General features: G+C 40.5%; 1 protein-coding gene across 1 annotated transcript; it reads left to right on the top strand.

The window, feature by feature from the left end:
* Positions 1-144: 144 nt before the first annotated feature.
* Positions 145-3,944, top strand: pcna (proliferating cell nuclear antigen). The gene is made up of 6 exons (XM_046035870.1): positions 145-557; positions 2,175-2,272; positions 2,365-2,432; positions 2,537-2,731; positions 3,160-3,283; positions 3,382-3,944. Exons 1-6 carry the CDS (start codon positions 337-339, stop codon positions 3,456-3,458), a joined length of 783 nt encoding a protein of 260 aa, XP_045891826.1. The 5' UTR covers positions 145-336; the 3' UTR covers positions 3,459-3,944.
* Positions 3,945-14,236: the final 10,292 nt, after the last annotated feature.

The raw sequence follows: 14,236 nt of genomic DNA, 5'->3' as shown, positions 1-14,236 counted from the left end.
CACAATTTGCAGTTTGCCCTCTCCAATATGGCCGAAATCAGAGTCCGCTTCTTCTAGAGGTAGAAAAGAACCGAGAAGGAAACGGAAATGACGCAAAGACGCCGAGTCATTAAAACCGGACGTTAGCGCGCGCTTGCAGCTCAAACCTTCCCTCTGTAGTGAGAGTGGTGTCTGCGTGCTGCACTTCTGCTAGCTAACAACACAAAGACTGAACTCTTAGAAGAGTCTTTCTCTCTCCTACTCGGTAATAACTCAAACTACAGCCTCCTTTTTAACGGAGTGACACTCCAGAGCTCTTACTTTGAATCTACGCAGGCTTAAATCTCCACAGCAACCATGTTTGAGGCTCGTCTGGTCCAGGGATCCATCCTGAAGAAGGTGCTGGAGGCTCTGAAGGACCTGATCACAGAGGCCTGCTGGGACGTCAGCTCGTCCGGGATCTCCCTGCAGAGCATGGACTCCTCTCACGTCTCCCTGGTCCAGCTCACCCTACGGCACGACGGCTTCGACTCGTACCGCTGCGACAGAAACCTCGCCATGGGAGTCAACCTCAGTAGGTGGGGTAAACGCTACACACAGCTCTCTTAGAAAACATTTCATGTTTAATACTTATCAATACACATTTCACGCCGAATATTAAATCAATCGGCTGCGGTGTTTGGATAAACGAAGCATCTGCTGACTAATGACAGGTGGAGGTGCCAAAGTTTGGCCGATACTAAAATCAATGTAAAAGTATTAGCGGTTTGGTCTGTCTAACGTTAACGTTCAAACTGTCAGTTAAATAACATTGTTTTGTCAGTATCCGTGTGTTTTTAATAAATAAACTTTAGAAAAAGGGTGGCCATCTTGGCGCTTTTTGCCCGGGCATGCCTTTCTGTTGAACTACTTTAGTTAACTCTTTACTGCTCACGTGCAGCTGTCTGCATATATGTGTGTTGTTTATAAATAGGTTTATTTTTATATTAATTTTTTTGTGCTGAAAGCACATCTGGCGCAGTTTGAAGGGACAACAGCCACTCCGTGATGACGTAGCGACGTCATTTGAGCGCCAAATTCTGCAAAGGGAAGGTTGGCGGGAATTTGTAGTTGAACCCGGGAACTTCCACTTCCGTTTCACTGCTCCCTCTTTGTGACGTAACACCGGTGCTCTGGAAGATTTAAGTTTTCAGCTACGATAATGTCCCTTAATGTGTTTGACTTAATTCCTATGTCTTAACGCATGTTTTAGCAACGTATATAATGGTTTGGTTTACCTTAATGCACTAACGTTACTTACAAAGGTATGAGCACAACACGTTTATAAATCAGTATTAAATGTTTATATAAACAACTATCATTTTTTTCGTTACCATGTTTTAATATAAACTTAGTATAGCTTGAAGGGACTACAAATTTTCGTTTAGTCATACAACCTTGTGCTGTATAATGACAGATGAATAACCATTTTCCTCCTTTTATATAATTGGGGTCTAATGAAGGACTGACAACAAACAGCAACTGTTTTGATTTAAATATAGATCGTTTTAAGTAACTTTTCTTAAGCAAAAGTGCAGAAAAGTCACTGGTCCTGATGTCACATGTGTGTTGTTTTTTTTTTTTTTTTTTAGTCCCCTCATAGTAAATCAGACATCTGTGGTTTTAATTAGGGCTGCAACTAACGATGATTTTTGTTATTGATAAATCTGTCGATCACTTTCACGATTAATTGATTAGTTGTTTGGTCTGTAAAGTGTCAGAAAGTTGTGAAAAATGTCAGAGGAGCAAAGAAACCAGAAAATATTCATTTAGGAAGCTGAAATCAGAACATTTTTTCTGATTAATTAAATGAATCGATTATAAAAATAGTTGGTGATTAATTTAATAGTTGACAGCTTATCCCACTAATAGTTGCAGATCTAGTTTTAAGGACATGTCTGCTTTTGAACTTATTCACATTTATATATTTTCATACACCTATTATGAAAATAATCGCCATAAAGATATTAAAACTAAAACTTTTTAAAATAGTTGTTCATCACATTTTAGTGCGTCGAAAAATATTTCATTTAAGTTGGGAGTTTTATTCTTCTGACGTTACAAAATCAGCTGCCAGGACTGTCTCTCGTTTTCACTTATTGATAGTTCGTTACACCGTTTTGACCAGTTTCTTCTCCATGTTGTTCTCCTTACAGTATGTCAAAGATCCTGAAGTGTGCAGGAAACGAAGACATCATCACACTCAGAGCAGAAGACAATGCAGACACACTCGCACTTGTGTTTGAGACGATCAGTACGTTTCTGACTTTAAGTTACTGGCATTGTTTATATATTTCTTATTGAGCATTAATGTCTTATTTAGCTCTTCTTTTCTTGCTCTTACAGACCAGGAGAAGGTCTCAGATTATGAGATGAAATTGATGGACCTGGATGTGGAGCAGCTCGGTATTCCAGTAAGTCATTTGTGGCGTGTCCTTGTCTTTTAGGTCCAACACAATACTGTTCATGCACACTGTTCCTGACTTTTCCCCGTCTCTGCCACTGTCTGTCCCTCCAGGAGCAGGAGTACAGCTGCGTGGTGAAGATGCCCTCTGGGGAGTTTGCCCGTATCTGCCGTGACCTTTCCCAGATCGGTGACGCCGTCATGATCTCCTGCGCCAAGGACGGAGTCAAGTTCTCCGCCACAGGAGAGCTGGGCACAGGAAATGTCAAGCTGTCCCAGACCAGCAATGTAGACAAAGAGGACGAGGCGGTGGGTGTTGATGTTTGATGGCGCTTCAGAATAACAGCAGAGTCAGACGATAAATCTGTGGGCTAACGTCAGCTTATAGTTCTTTTAATTCTAATTATAGGTGACTGATTAAAACTAAAGAATATTTATTGCTGGTTTAATGTTTGTTTGTCCCCAGAAGCATGAAGAGCTTTTGCTTTACTAGGACCAATTAATCTGCAACTGTTAATTGTTTAATGCATTTTTGGAGCAAAATGCAAATCATTCATTAGTTCAAGCTTCTCGCTTAGTGAAAATTTGTTCCTTTTCTTTGTCGTACGTGTACAATCTTGACATGTTAACGGTTTTAACGGCAGGTAGTGAGACAATTCAAGATGTATTTGTAAAGACATATTTGATGTTGTCATGGCTCTTGTTTTTGACAGTCCCCCTTCACTTTCCGTTTTTAGGTCACTATTGAGATGAATGAACCCGTCCAGCTGATCTTTGCCCTCAACTACCTGAACTTCTTCACCAAGGCCACACCGCTTTCCAAGACCGTAACCCTCAGCATGTCCGCTGATATCCCCCTTGGTAAGTTTGTCCTTCCTTTTTATTAAAGACTCAAGTCTTCATTTGGATTCTTGTTTGCAGACGTCACCGTGGCCTTAACTTTACTTTTGTCTCTACAGTGGTGGAGTACAAGATTGCTGATATGGGACACGTCAAATACTACTTGGCACCGAAGATCGATGAAGAGGCTTCCTAAGTTTTTATTATCTGCCCCAAAAGGGAGAATAGAGAAAAGCAGGCGACTGGGACTTGTCCTGAGTGATTAAAGGGCTGAAGTGATGTCATGGTGGTCGTTGATCACTCTGTCGTTTCTGATGTCCTCCTGTCTAATGCGACTCACAGCAGGAGGTCTAGTGTCAACTTTAATTAAGTCAGCCGTATGAATGATGCCATCTGTGCGATGTGATAAAAGTGTCAGTACTTCGACTCGTGACTGTGTTCGGAGCGGCTGGCTGCGGTCCAGACAGCCCCGGTGTAAATTTCAGCACTTGGTCACCCCACTTTTGTGTCTTTCTCTCTATTTTTGCCCATTTTTGGTAAAGCAGATTTCAAGTATCCCATTCCTCCTTGTAGATAATGCATTTGTAAATAATTCCTGTGGTTTCATACTGTCAGCCAACCTCCAAATGTTTTTGTATTCATTGATTCAGTCCAAAATAAATGATTCAGGTTGTTACCAACATCCTTTTGTGTTGTGTGACATTTGTGGGCAAAAGCTAGTTTTAGACTAAAGAGTTCAATGTGCTTCTCTTTGGAAATCTTTTTTTTTTTTTTTTTTTTTTTTTACATCTCAGTCGACCATCTTATTCAGTTGCTGCTGCTAATAGTCTTTGATCATATGTAAAACCCATAGCCGAGCTAATGATGACCTGATATACTTGCCTGCTACACTTAGGCCTGCTGGGGAAATGCATTTTAGATCAACTTTATTCCCTTTGTACTTGCCCTGTGATCATTATTGAGAGTAACTTAAAAGTATCAGACTGTGTATGAAGAGTCATGCTGGGGTTTGTTACACTATTATGCAACTTATCTGTAGGAATCTCGGACACCCAAAGATTTTTAGTGGTATTAAATATATTTAAATCATCCACCACACCTGCATTTTAATATATAAAAATGAGGGCGTGGTGGATTTAATTAAGCAAAGCCTTATTGAGCATAAAAGCACCAGATGCCTTTTTCACAGCAGATGTTTGAACTTGTCACGGTGGAAAAGGCACACGTGTAACTAATGATTTACTCCTGCACTACTGACATGTCAAATAATTTTGCTCTGTGTCAAATGGCAGTGGTGGAAGTACTCAGATTGTTTAAGTAAAAGCAACACTACAATCTAGAAATACTCTGATCTGAACCTCTGGTACACAAATATGTAGTCTTTATGTAAAAACCTTTTCTAATCTGCTATTGGACAATTTTCATAATCCTTTAAATGAAACCATCTTGACAGGTTTAGAGGTGAAATGTCTTTGTTAAAACTGCTACAACTCATAAATCTGAAATGTGACATGGTACTCATTAAAAATATTTTTTGTAAGCGGTCATATGTTGACAATCACTTGTTAATCTTCATCAACACCATGTATTTTATAAGCACATTTTGTTTTATGTAAAATCTAATCGTGCTTATGCAGGAAATGACAGTTGCTGCAGCAGTAACCAGGTATAGCCACTAGGTGGCGCTCTTTTACTACGTTTTGCTTTTCTTCAGCAGTAGAAAGCAAATCGCCTGTCAGGTCACATTTAAAAAATTATTTCTTCTGAAGAAAAACACGCTTAATTTCCATTTGGCAGTTTCCCCAAAACAAAAGTGGATGTGGGTTAATTTTTTCAGTCACTTAGTTTCTAAACATCAGATTAGTAATTTACACCTGGCTGACTGTTAGCCAGGTCACGAACAGGTCACCTGCGGTTAATTTATTCTAGCAGTTCAACCACATTATGGGGATTTCATAAAAGTTGTTGGCATCTGGCAGCTTCAGAGCTTTAGGTCTGTTTTCATGCTGGTCAGTGACCAAACTGAGTAAAACTGCTGAATATTCAGATAATTCACTTAACATGCAGCCAGAAATACCCAAGAGACACAAATCTGTCTGCCTGTCTGCTGCTGGAGCTGTTTACTGTTATAGTGCAGTTGGCTTGTGGTCAGATAGTTTTAATCCCCACAAAGCTTTAATCTGGCACTAGTGTGAACTGAACTGAACTGAACTACTGTACACAAAGCGTGCGCAGTGTGTGTGTATTGACGCAGTGTGACAGGAATGACACATTTAATTAAGTTTTGTTTAAATAAAAGAATAGTTTGACATTTTGAGATGAGAAAACCGTTTTATATGAAGCTAGCTTAGCACGAATGCTGGGGAACAGCTAGCCTGGCTCTGTTAAAGGTGAAGAAATAGGCAGACCAGCACATCTGAAGCTCACTAATTACCATGTTATATATCTCATATCTTTAACATGTTCAGTAGCTGAGGTGTGAGCAACCTTTTATTGGGTGTTTATTGTCTCGCTTTTACAGGATTAAACAAACGATATAATGTGTCAATTGGTAATGGTGGTGATGTAACTACAAATAAGTACATTTCAGAGGGAAATATCGTACTTTATAGGCTAATACACTATATTTATCTGACAGCTTTAGTTACTAGGCTAACTTACTAATTATTTTATACAGTTAAGATTTTTTGATACAAAGGTCTCATCAAATATGATGTTTTGTTGTAAAAAATCAGACAGTTTATACAAGTGTAGCTGAAACAATAAATTAATCAATTAGTGAAACTGTAACTTTTTATGCAAAACATGGACAAAACTAACATTGTGAAGGTGTCCCTTTGGGCTCTGGGTAATGGTTACGGCATTTCTCTATTTCAATCACTCAACCAAAAAATCAGTCAGTTAGGCCTAATTCATAGAGAGAATAATCAGATTAACCCTTAATGAAAATAATCATTAGTTGCATTCCTATAGGCTCCAAAATAGTTAAAAAAGTAGCTCCACCTCAACCTACTACAACAGTAAAATCCTGCTTTGACAATAATCTAATGATGTAATATGACACAGTCACAGGGGATGCAGCAGGTTAGCATTAAACTTCCGTACATACTTTTACTTAAAGCTGGGGTAAACAACGCTGGAGAAACTAGCAAGAGACAGATAGATTTTGAAAGTATCCAACAGAAAATCTCATCCTCTCCCTGCAGGCCTTCCTCTGAAGCTACTCCCCCAAAACACAGGTAAACAGGCCAATTTATTACAGTGCTGCCACAGCCACAGATACCAGATTTTTATTTTACTTTTGTTAACAAATAAAACAAAAAATGCTTCTGAAATAAATTTCCTAACCCAGCTTTTAAGTACAAGTACTAATAGCACACTGTAAAAATACACGGTTACAAGTAAAAGTGCCGAATTGAACATGTTACTAAAAGCTGGGGTAGGCAATTTATTTCAGAAGCATTTTTTGTTAAATTTATAGAAATTTTCTTTGCATCCCGACAACAATCCAATAAATGAAATGCTGTGACACAAAAATGAAACAAATCTGTTACATGTGGCTGTTGCAGGACTGAAAAAAGAATGGCCAATCATTTCATTTGGTTTTGGCTGGCCTACCTGCCTGTCTACCTACCTGCGCATGCTATGCTGTGCACTGACTGTGCATGACAATGTTGGCTAACCCAGCTTTAAGTAAGGGATCTGAATACTTCCTGCATCACTGTCACTTCACAGTGAAAGTTAGAAGTGCTGCTATGGGGCGTTTGTTACCTTTGGAATTGAGACAGTCTAGCTGTTTCCAGTCTTTGTGCTAAGATAAGCTAAGCTAAGCTGAGCTGAGCTAACCGACTGCTGGCGGTCGCTTCACAGTCTTATGAGAGCATGAGACTGGCATCAATCTTCTCATCTAGTTAACCTAACTTGGGAAAAAAAGCTAAATAAACATATTTTCCTAAATGTTCCCAAAACGTTTGCTGTCCATTTTTCTGTCCCATTCCCATTTTCTATTTTTTCCAGACCGTCACTGTAAAATCTGACTTTACTCTTAACTGTCATAGTTAAGAGCAAAGAAATAAAAGCAGCCAGAGGTAGAAGCAACACAGCATAGACAGAGCAGATTATAACCTCACAGTGGATTGCCTGCCAGTGTAATCCCAGTGTAATCATCTACTGAAAGGACTGGACTCTAATGAGCTTGCACCCATGCATTAGGAAAAGAGGATTGTATTCTTTGTATATTTATTTATTCCAAATACCTTTGATTTGGTAAATGTATTTTATAATCCCTAATACCTGTGTGTATGTTGGAGTTGTCTAAATCCACTCAAGCTTGCTTTTTGCTCTGTGTACTGAAATATTCTTAAAACTCACAGTATTTTATTTTCTAAAACACAATGTACTGCAGCTGTGTGTTAATCTGATGGAGCCACTGTTTCAGATAAGGGATAAAGCGTGTGTCTTCAGATGCAGAGCAGAGAAAAGAGATGGGGCTGTCATCTTAGGAAGTGACCGATAAAGCAAAGCGACGGCTTAGCCGTTTAAGCTGCCTCAATATTTAATTAACCACTGCCATCCAGGTTAAGATTAATTACTTCCTGGAACAGAGCAAAGAGGGTTCGACCTGATTGGGGGTTTCCACTTCTGCATTGGCCACAATTTCAGACTCCAATTCAAGTCGCGCTTCATAATGAAGAATAATGTCAGAGCTGTAATTATGAGATAAATTTAATGAGAAATCAGAGCAGATTTAGACTGAAACAGGCCAGTCAGACATTGTGTCTTTATGTCAGAGCCACATAATTTGAAACTTACCACATCAACCACACAGCTTTTGTATCACACTGACTTATTTGTTTTGTATATTTTACTTGAATCAGTTTGGGATAACTGTTTAAATGCAGTTTTTTTTTACTGTGCAGTACAGTACTAAGTTTTAGGCAGATGTGGAAAAATGCTGCAAAGTAAGAAGTCAAAGTCATGTTAAGTGATTGTATTTTTCAATTAACAAAATTCAAAGTGAGTGAACCGCAGAAAATAGAAAATTCAAAGTTTGATTCATCAGTCCAGTTACCAGTTGCCATTTTTCTGTTCTCCAGTTCCCGTGTTTGTATGCATAGTTGAGTAACATGGCCTTGTTTCCATGTTGCAGGTATGGCTTTTTGGCCGTAAGTCTTCCATGAATGCCACTTTTTTGCCAGCTCTGAGCTGATGGCACTGCTGGACATCTTCCGATTGCGAAGGGAAGTAAACATGATGTGTATACACCTGATGATATACCTACAAAATCCCTGACTTTGTGCAAGTGTACCTATAAGAACTGATGTTGTTTCGAGGGCAAAAGTGGTTAGTAACACCAAATACTGATTTGATTTAGAGTTTTCTTCTCTTCCCCTCACTTTGCATTTTGTTAATTGATAAATATAATCTATTAACATTAAAATCCTTTTCAGTGTGTTTTCCACACCTAAAATGTTTGCACTGTATTTCACATAACTATCTAATCCAAAAGGTGGTAATTACCATCCAATTTTCATTTAACAAGCACAATGAACTGCTTCAGTGATCTGTGGCATTACTTTTTTTTTCATCTGCCTATTCAGGCAGCCCGAGGACAACACAACACAGTGTGTCAAGTATTACATTAACAAAAGGGTGCTAAGTTTATACCTTAGCACCCTTTTCACAACAAGGTGCCCTGAAGTGCTTTAAATGAGACATAAAGAAACATAAGACTATAAAAAGACACATAAATTTGATTTGTATGTTATCACATCAGTACATTTACTAAGTACAGTGCTTAAGTACAAAGTTAATATACTTGTACTTTGCTTAAGTATTTCCATTGCAGGACACTTTATAGTTCAACTCCACTACATTTATCCAGAAGCCATAGTTCCTAGTTACCAAACCTATCTTTTAAGTAAAGGATCTGAAAACTTGCTTCACCATTGCCTACTGGGAAAAGACCTCTGACAGTTTGTGCAAAACTTGAGTTCCAACTGTTGGCATTGATCAGATATTACAGTTGACAACAATAGAGTAGAGTAGTAGAGTTAAATTTACCTCGAGCCATTGTAATAGACAGCCATCTGTGTCTTTCAGCCAAGCTAGCTGGTTTAGGAGTTTCTATGAGGTTTGTGATACAAAGGGGAAACTAGGCCAAAATATGAACAAGCACCTCATGGGAAAGGACTGTAAAGTCTGACAAACAAACATGACTACAAAGCTGAGTCACAGTAGGGGCTCCCCTGATCTTTAGGTCTTGATATTGGTCGACGAGTTCAACAAAACAAAAGGATAACTATAACACAAAACAGAAGTCCTCGCACAATGCCAGTCCCTCCACAAGTTACTTTGAACAATCAGTTTCATCAAATATTCACATTATCTACATCCATCCATCCATCGTTAACCGCTTATCCTGCGTACAGGGTTGCGGGGCCGCTGGAGCCAATCCCAGCTTACATCGGGCTAAGAATGAACAGCATGACAGGCTCAAGATAAAATTTGAGCCCTGCCATTCATTTGAATTTTTATTTGTATTTCTTACCTTTTATTTAAATGCATGTTTTAGCCTGCTTAGTGTGCTTACATTTGCCTGATCTGTACAGTGTTATCATGAGGCTGCATGCCTGCATCTCTCTGACTCTCTCTATCTCTCTTTCTCTCTTCTGTCTCTGTCTGGCCTTTAAATTGCTTTCTGGAAGCAGGGGATTTTGGCCAAGGAGATAAGGGGGAATGCGATGAAACACTCTGCGAGGCAGGGGGAGTCTACTGAGCGTGGTACATTTACTGAGACAGAGGAGAGAGCAGGTTGTACTCACTCATCCCCTCGGGTCACTGAGGCTAGGTAGACGTGGGCGACATTTTTCGAACCCATTTCAATCGCCATCAGCCCTATCAGCAACAAAACAAACATGAAAGACATTGAAGCAAATGGTAGATTCAGACTAAAAGTATATTTCAGGATGTACAAGACAGATGCCGCAGAATGACTGAAAGCCTCTGTTTCTCCTCTGTAAACAGTTTGATGTGCACCTTCTTGTGGGGTTTTCTTCCTCCCCTCTTGTCAGTCAGTCAGGTCCTGGAGGGTTGATCCCATCCCAACTCCCAGAGCTGACACTCTGTTACATAAGCCCTCGATGCTCTGCTGTCTCTCCACAAGAGCAGGCTGCATGGATTATTGATGCCAGCACAGGGCGGGCATGGCCGCACCAGTCACACATACTGCACGATCCACCTGCTTCAAACCACTCCGTCGAATATTTCAGATAAGGTTCTTTCTATAGCAAATATTTGGTGGGGATTCCCCACTTTTCATGCACACAACCACAGCTCCCTCCTCACCACCCTCCTCCTCCTTCGCCTCCCCAAGCTTTGATTTCATGCGGCGTGCCTCACAGTTGACACACATGTATTTCTGACTATGCTCTGCGTGTTGAAGTCATCCCCGCATGGATTAGCATATTAATGGGATGTCCTCTTTGTCCCTGTTTTCTGTCACTCAGATTTCACAGCAGCAAGTGAGAGGACGAGGCGAAATGGGGGAGGAAGAGGGAAGGGAGGTGCAGAGGTGCAGAGATGGAGGTGCGTGCTGTAGCTTGGGAGCCACACACCTGAATTTAATTGGTACCGGTGGAACAAATAATCAATATGGTAATCAATATGTTCTCTGTGACGATTGAAAGTTGTTTTTTGTGTTAGTGACACCAAAACCAGTTTCCCTGTTTCTATCGTCCTGAATCTATAAACCACATTAGATTGCTTTATTTGATGAGTCATGATCCAAATTAAAGACAAAATGCAGCTTATTTTAGACTGCTGTTTTTGATGCTTAAACATGCTGTGTGAATGAATTGTGTACAGATGTCACAATGCATTGCACGTGATTATCGTTATCTATTTGTCACCAAAACCTTTCATGAGCCAAGAAAACCAGCCCCTGTTTTCAGCTTTTTGAGATTTTTCAGACAGTCGGGTGGGTTTTTAAATTGTTTATTTATGCTAACAAATTGGAAAATGTTCTCAATCCATACTGGCGCACTTTAACCTTCACAAAAAAAAAATTCTATCCCAACATTTTCTAATTCCAGCTTCTCGGTTGGGCAGATTTGCTGCTTTTCTTTGTCTTCTTCAACAGTTAACAGAGGATGTGTAGGTTTGGGGCAGTTCATTGGGCAAAAAAAGCAGGTTTGATCCCGTTGGTCTTTAGGATTGTGATTTATTTGAGAAAATAATGTGTAGATTAATAAATAATTTAAATAATGGTTAGTTGTTGGAGATTCATGTTTTTTAATATACAGTGATGTTGCTCTGTATTGTTGTATTGTTACACTGTGAGTCACCATGATAAAAGTGCTTTGGTCCTCTTTATCGAGCATCGCTCTCTCTCTCTCTCTCTCTCTGTCTCTTCCTGCAGTTCGCCTCCCGTCACAATCAGATATTCGTCCCTTTTCATCCAGGGATGCCTTGGTTCGCTACTTAGCAACTGTTTCCACGGCTACGAAGTTGCTCCCTGTCTCACCCCCATCCCGTCTCCTCGATAAGTCGCCGGTGTCCCTCTGGTCCTTGGCGTCCACTTCCTAAAGCCTTGTGATGATGAAGCGAGTGCAGTGTGGTTTGTCCCGTGCTCAGGAGAGGACATTATCCAGCTCCATGATGCAGTGTTCCTCTGTGTGGGGAGCTTGTGATTATCCTGGAGGACGGCTCTGTATACTGTTGTGAATGTGACCACATCTTACAGATAACACTTTTCCCTCAGTCTTGTCCTCGTACTCTCAGTGTCAGTGTGCTCTGAGAATGTTCACCTCAGCACTAATGTCACTGAGACAAATTGCAGCTCAGTGTCTGCATTTGACCATTAAAGTGTTCATGTTTCTGGTTGTCATTCACACACACACACACACACAAACACAGAGTCCACAGAGACACACGGAGATAAGAAAATAATATACAGTAAAGACTGCTCGGTACGTTCACACAGGAATGCAAGTGTTGGAGCTACAGAAAGATCTATTTATATCGCTCCTAAAAATAGACATTCTTCTCCATAGAGACATGAAATCCTTCTGAGCGGTGAATTACTCTCAAGCTGCTGTTGTGTGTGTGTGTGTGTGTGTGTGTGTGTGTGTGTGTGTGCGTGTGTGTTATTTGTTGGTTTCTTGCAAAGGTGAAAGCAAATTACCGACTGTATCATCCCAGCTGTGAGGCTCTTTCTTGGGGAATGTCCGCTCTTCCTCTCTCAGCCTGCACCAGACAGGATTTTACGGTGCTTTGATGATCATCCTTCTTTCATAGTGGCGGGCTTTGAGCAGACAGACTTTACAGTAGCAAAATGGGGGAAGTGTGTGAATCCGTGGCTAATCTTCCGTGGGAGGGTACTGTCTAGTTGTAATGGAAAAGACAAAACGGCATGAAAATGTCTCTCCAGCCTCTACTTTACTTCGTCTAAACAAAAATTATCAAATGTGCCAAATGACCCATGTCTGAGAGAATAACATTTAACAGAGATCATTTGGATATTTTTTCCCCAGCACTTTCAATGTTGTGTTCACTGTTCTGTTCTGTGTTCTTTGGTTCTGTGGTGAGGCCTTAAGCTTGTGAAATAACACTATCAGTAGCTGCAGCACTGGGTGATGTTGATTTTAGTAGCATTAATTTGCCTGTCACTAACTGACTAATGCTTGATACTATACTTCCTACACATGCTGTACTCAGATACTGTAGATAGATAATAAGAGTACATGATTAATCCCAGTTGGAAATTGCAGTGGCACATCAGATTAATAAACCACAGACAACACTCTCTAAACAAATCCTAAAAGTATAGTTCAGAAAGACAGGCTTTCTCGGTTAAAGTAGTGGGGAAGTCAAATAATTTTTTGTCCTGTTTATCTGTCCAACAGCTGCTTGCTAACTCCGGCACAATTACTTTTAAGTGTCTGCTGTCCTATGGAAAAATAAACAAATGACTCACTCAAAGAGATAAGTAAGAATACAGAATACAATAAGCCATATTATGAACTGCCTTTCTTTTGAATTTTGGTTTTTTACATGCCTCCTTATCTAAGTATCTAATTTCTCTCAGATGAAACTTTTATTTCATTTGTAGATATTGGTCTGTGTACATACTCCAGGGCTCCTGTCCTCTTCAGTGTGTATGGCAAAGACCAGGAAGGCCAAACTATTGCTGCTGACATCATCTCGTGTGAACTTAAGTAAAATGTTACTGTCCACAGAGTTGATGCGTTCTGTGAAGGCTTGCACTGGTTCAAATTTTGACCCATGTGTCGACCACATATCTGTACTAGTGTCTCTGTGCTGTTCCTCAGACTTCCTCGACACATTGAAGAGGACTGGAACCTGCACATTGGAGTATACAGGAAACCCACACACATACTGACCAATACCTAGTGTTCGATTCCCACACTGTGGTTTTTTAAAACCACAGAACACACTAAGGCAGATACTGGTCCACCCTAAAGACCGCTCTCTTGTCTGTAACAGAAGCCCTAAGGTCAGCAGCCCTGTCCTCGATTCTTATCCTGCTTGACCTATCAGCTGCCTTTGACACAGTCAACTACAGGATCCTGCTATCCGCACTCTCAGCAATGCGCATCTCGGGTAAAGCACTCCTGTGGTTTGAATCCTACCTCTCGGGGCGTTCCTACAATGTTTTGTGGCAAGGACAATTATCCTCCTCCCACTACCTCTCCACAGGGGTGCCCCAAGGCTCAGTGCTTGGGTCCCTTCTCTTCTCAATTTACACCACCTCACTGGGGCTGATCATGCGCTCGCACGGCTTCTCTTACCACTGCACGCAACTCTACCTATCCGTCCCGCCAGACGATCCCACCGTCTCGGCACGGATCACAGACTGTCTCTGGGACATGTCTTCTTGGATGAAGGCTTGCCACCTTCAACTAAACCTCTCTAAGTCTGAACTCTTGGTCATTCCAGCCAAGCAATCTATCC

Source organism: Micropterus dolomieu, linkage group LG21 (assembly GCF_021292245.1).
Source record: "Micropterus dolomieu isolate WLL.071019.BEF.003 ecotype Adirondacks linkage group LG21, ASM2129224v1, whole genome shotgun sequence".
In the NCBI taxonomy this organism is placed as follows: domain Eukaryota; kingdom Metazoa; phylum Chordata; class Actinopteri; order Centrarchiformes; family Centrarchidae; genus Micropterus; species Micropterus dolomieu.
Note: the sequence above shows the minus strand (reverse complement) of the source record. Positions and strands in the feature narration are given on the sequence as shown.

Excerpts from the sequence above, each read along its gene's own strand:
- pcna (XM_046035870.1), top strand. The coding sequence starts at position 337 with ATGTTTGAGGCTCGTCTGGTCCAGGGATCCATCCTGAAGAAGGTGCTG. Across the intron at positions 2,273-2,364 it reads ACTTGTGTTTGAGACGATCA|ACCAGGAGAAGGTCTCAGAT; the intron begins GTACGTTTCTGA and ends TTGCTCTTACAG. Across the intron at positions 2,732-3,159 it reads TAGACAAAGAGGACGAGGCG|GTCACTATTGAGATGAATGA; the intron begins GTGGGTGTTGAT and ends TTCCGTTTTTAG.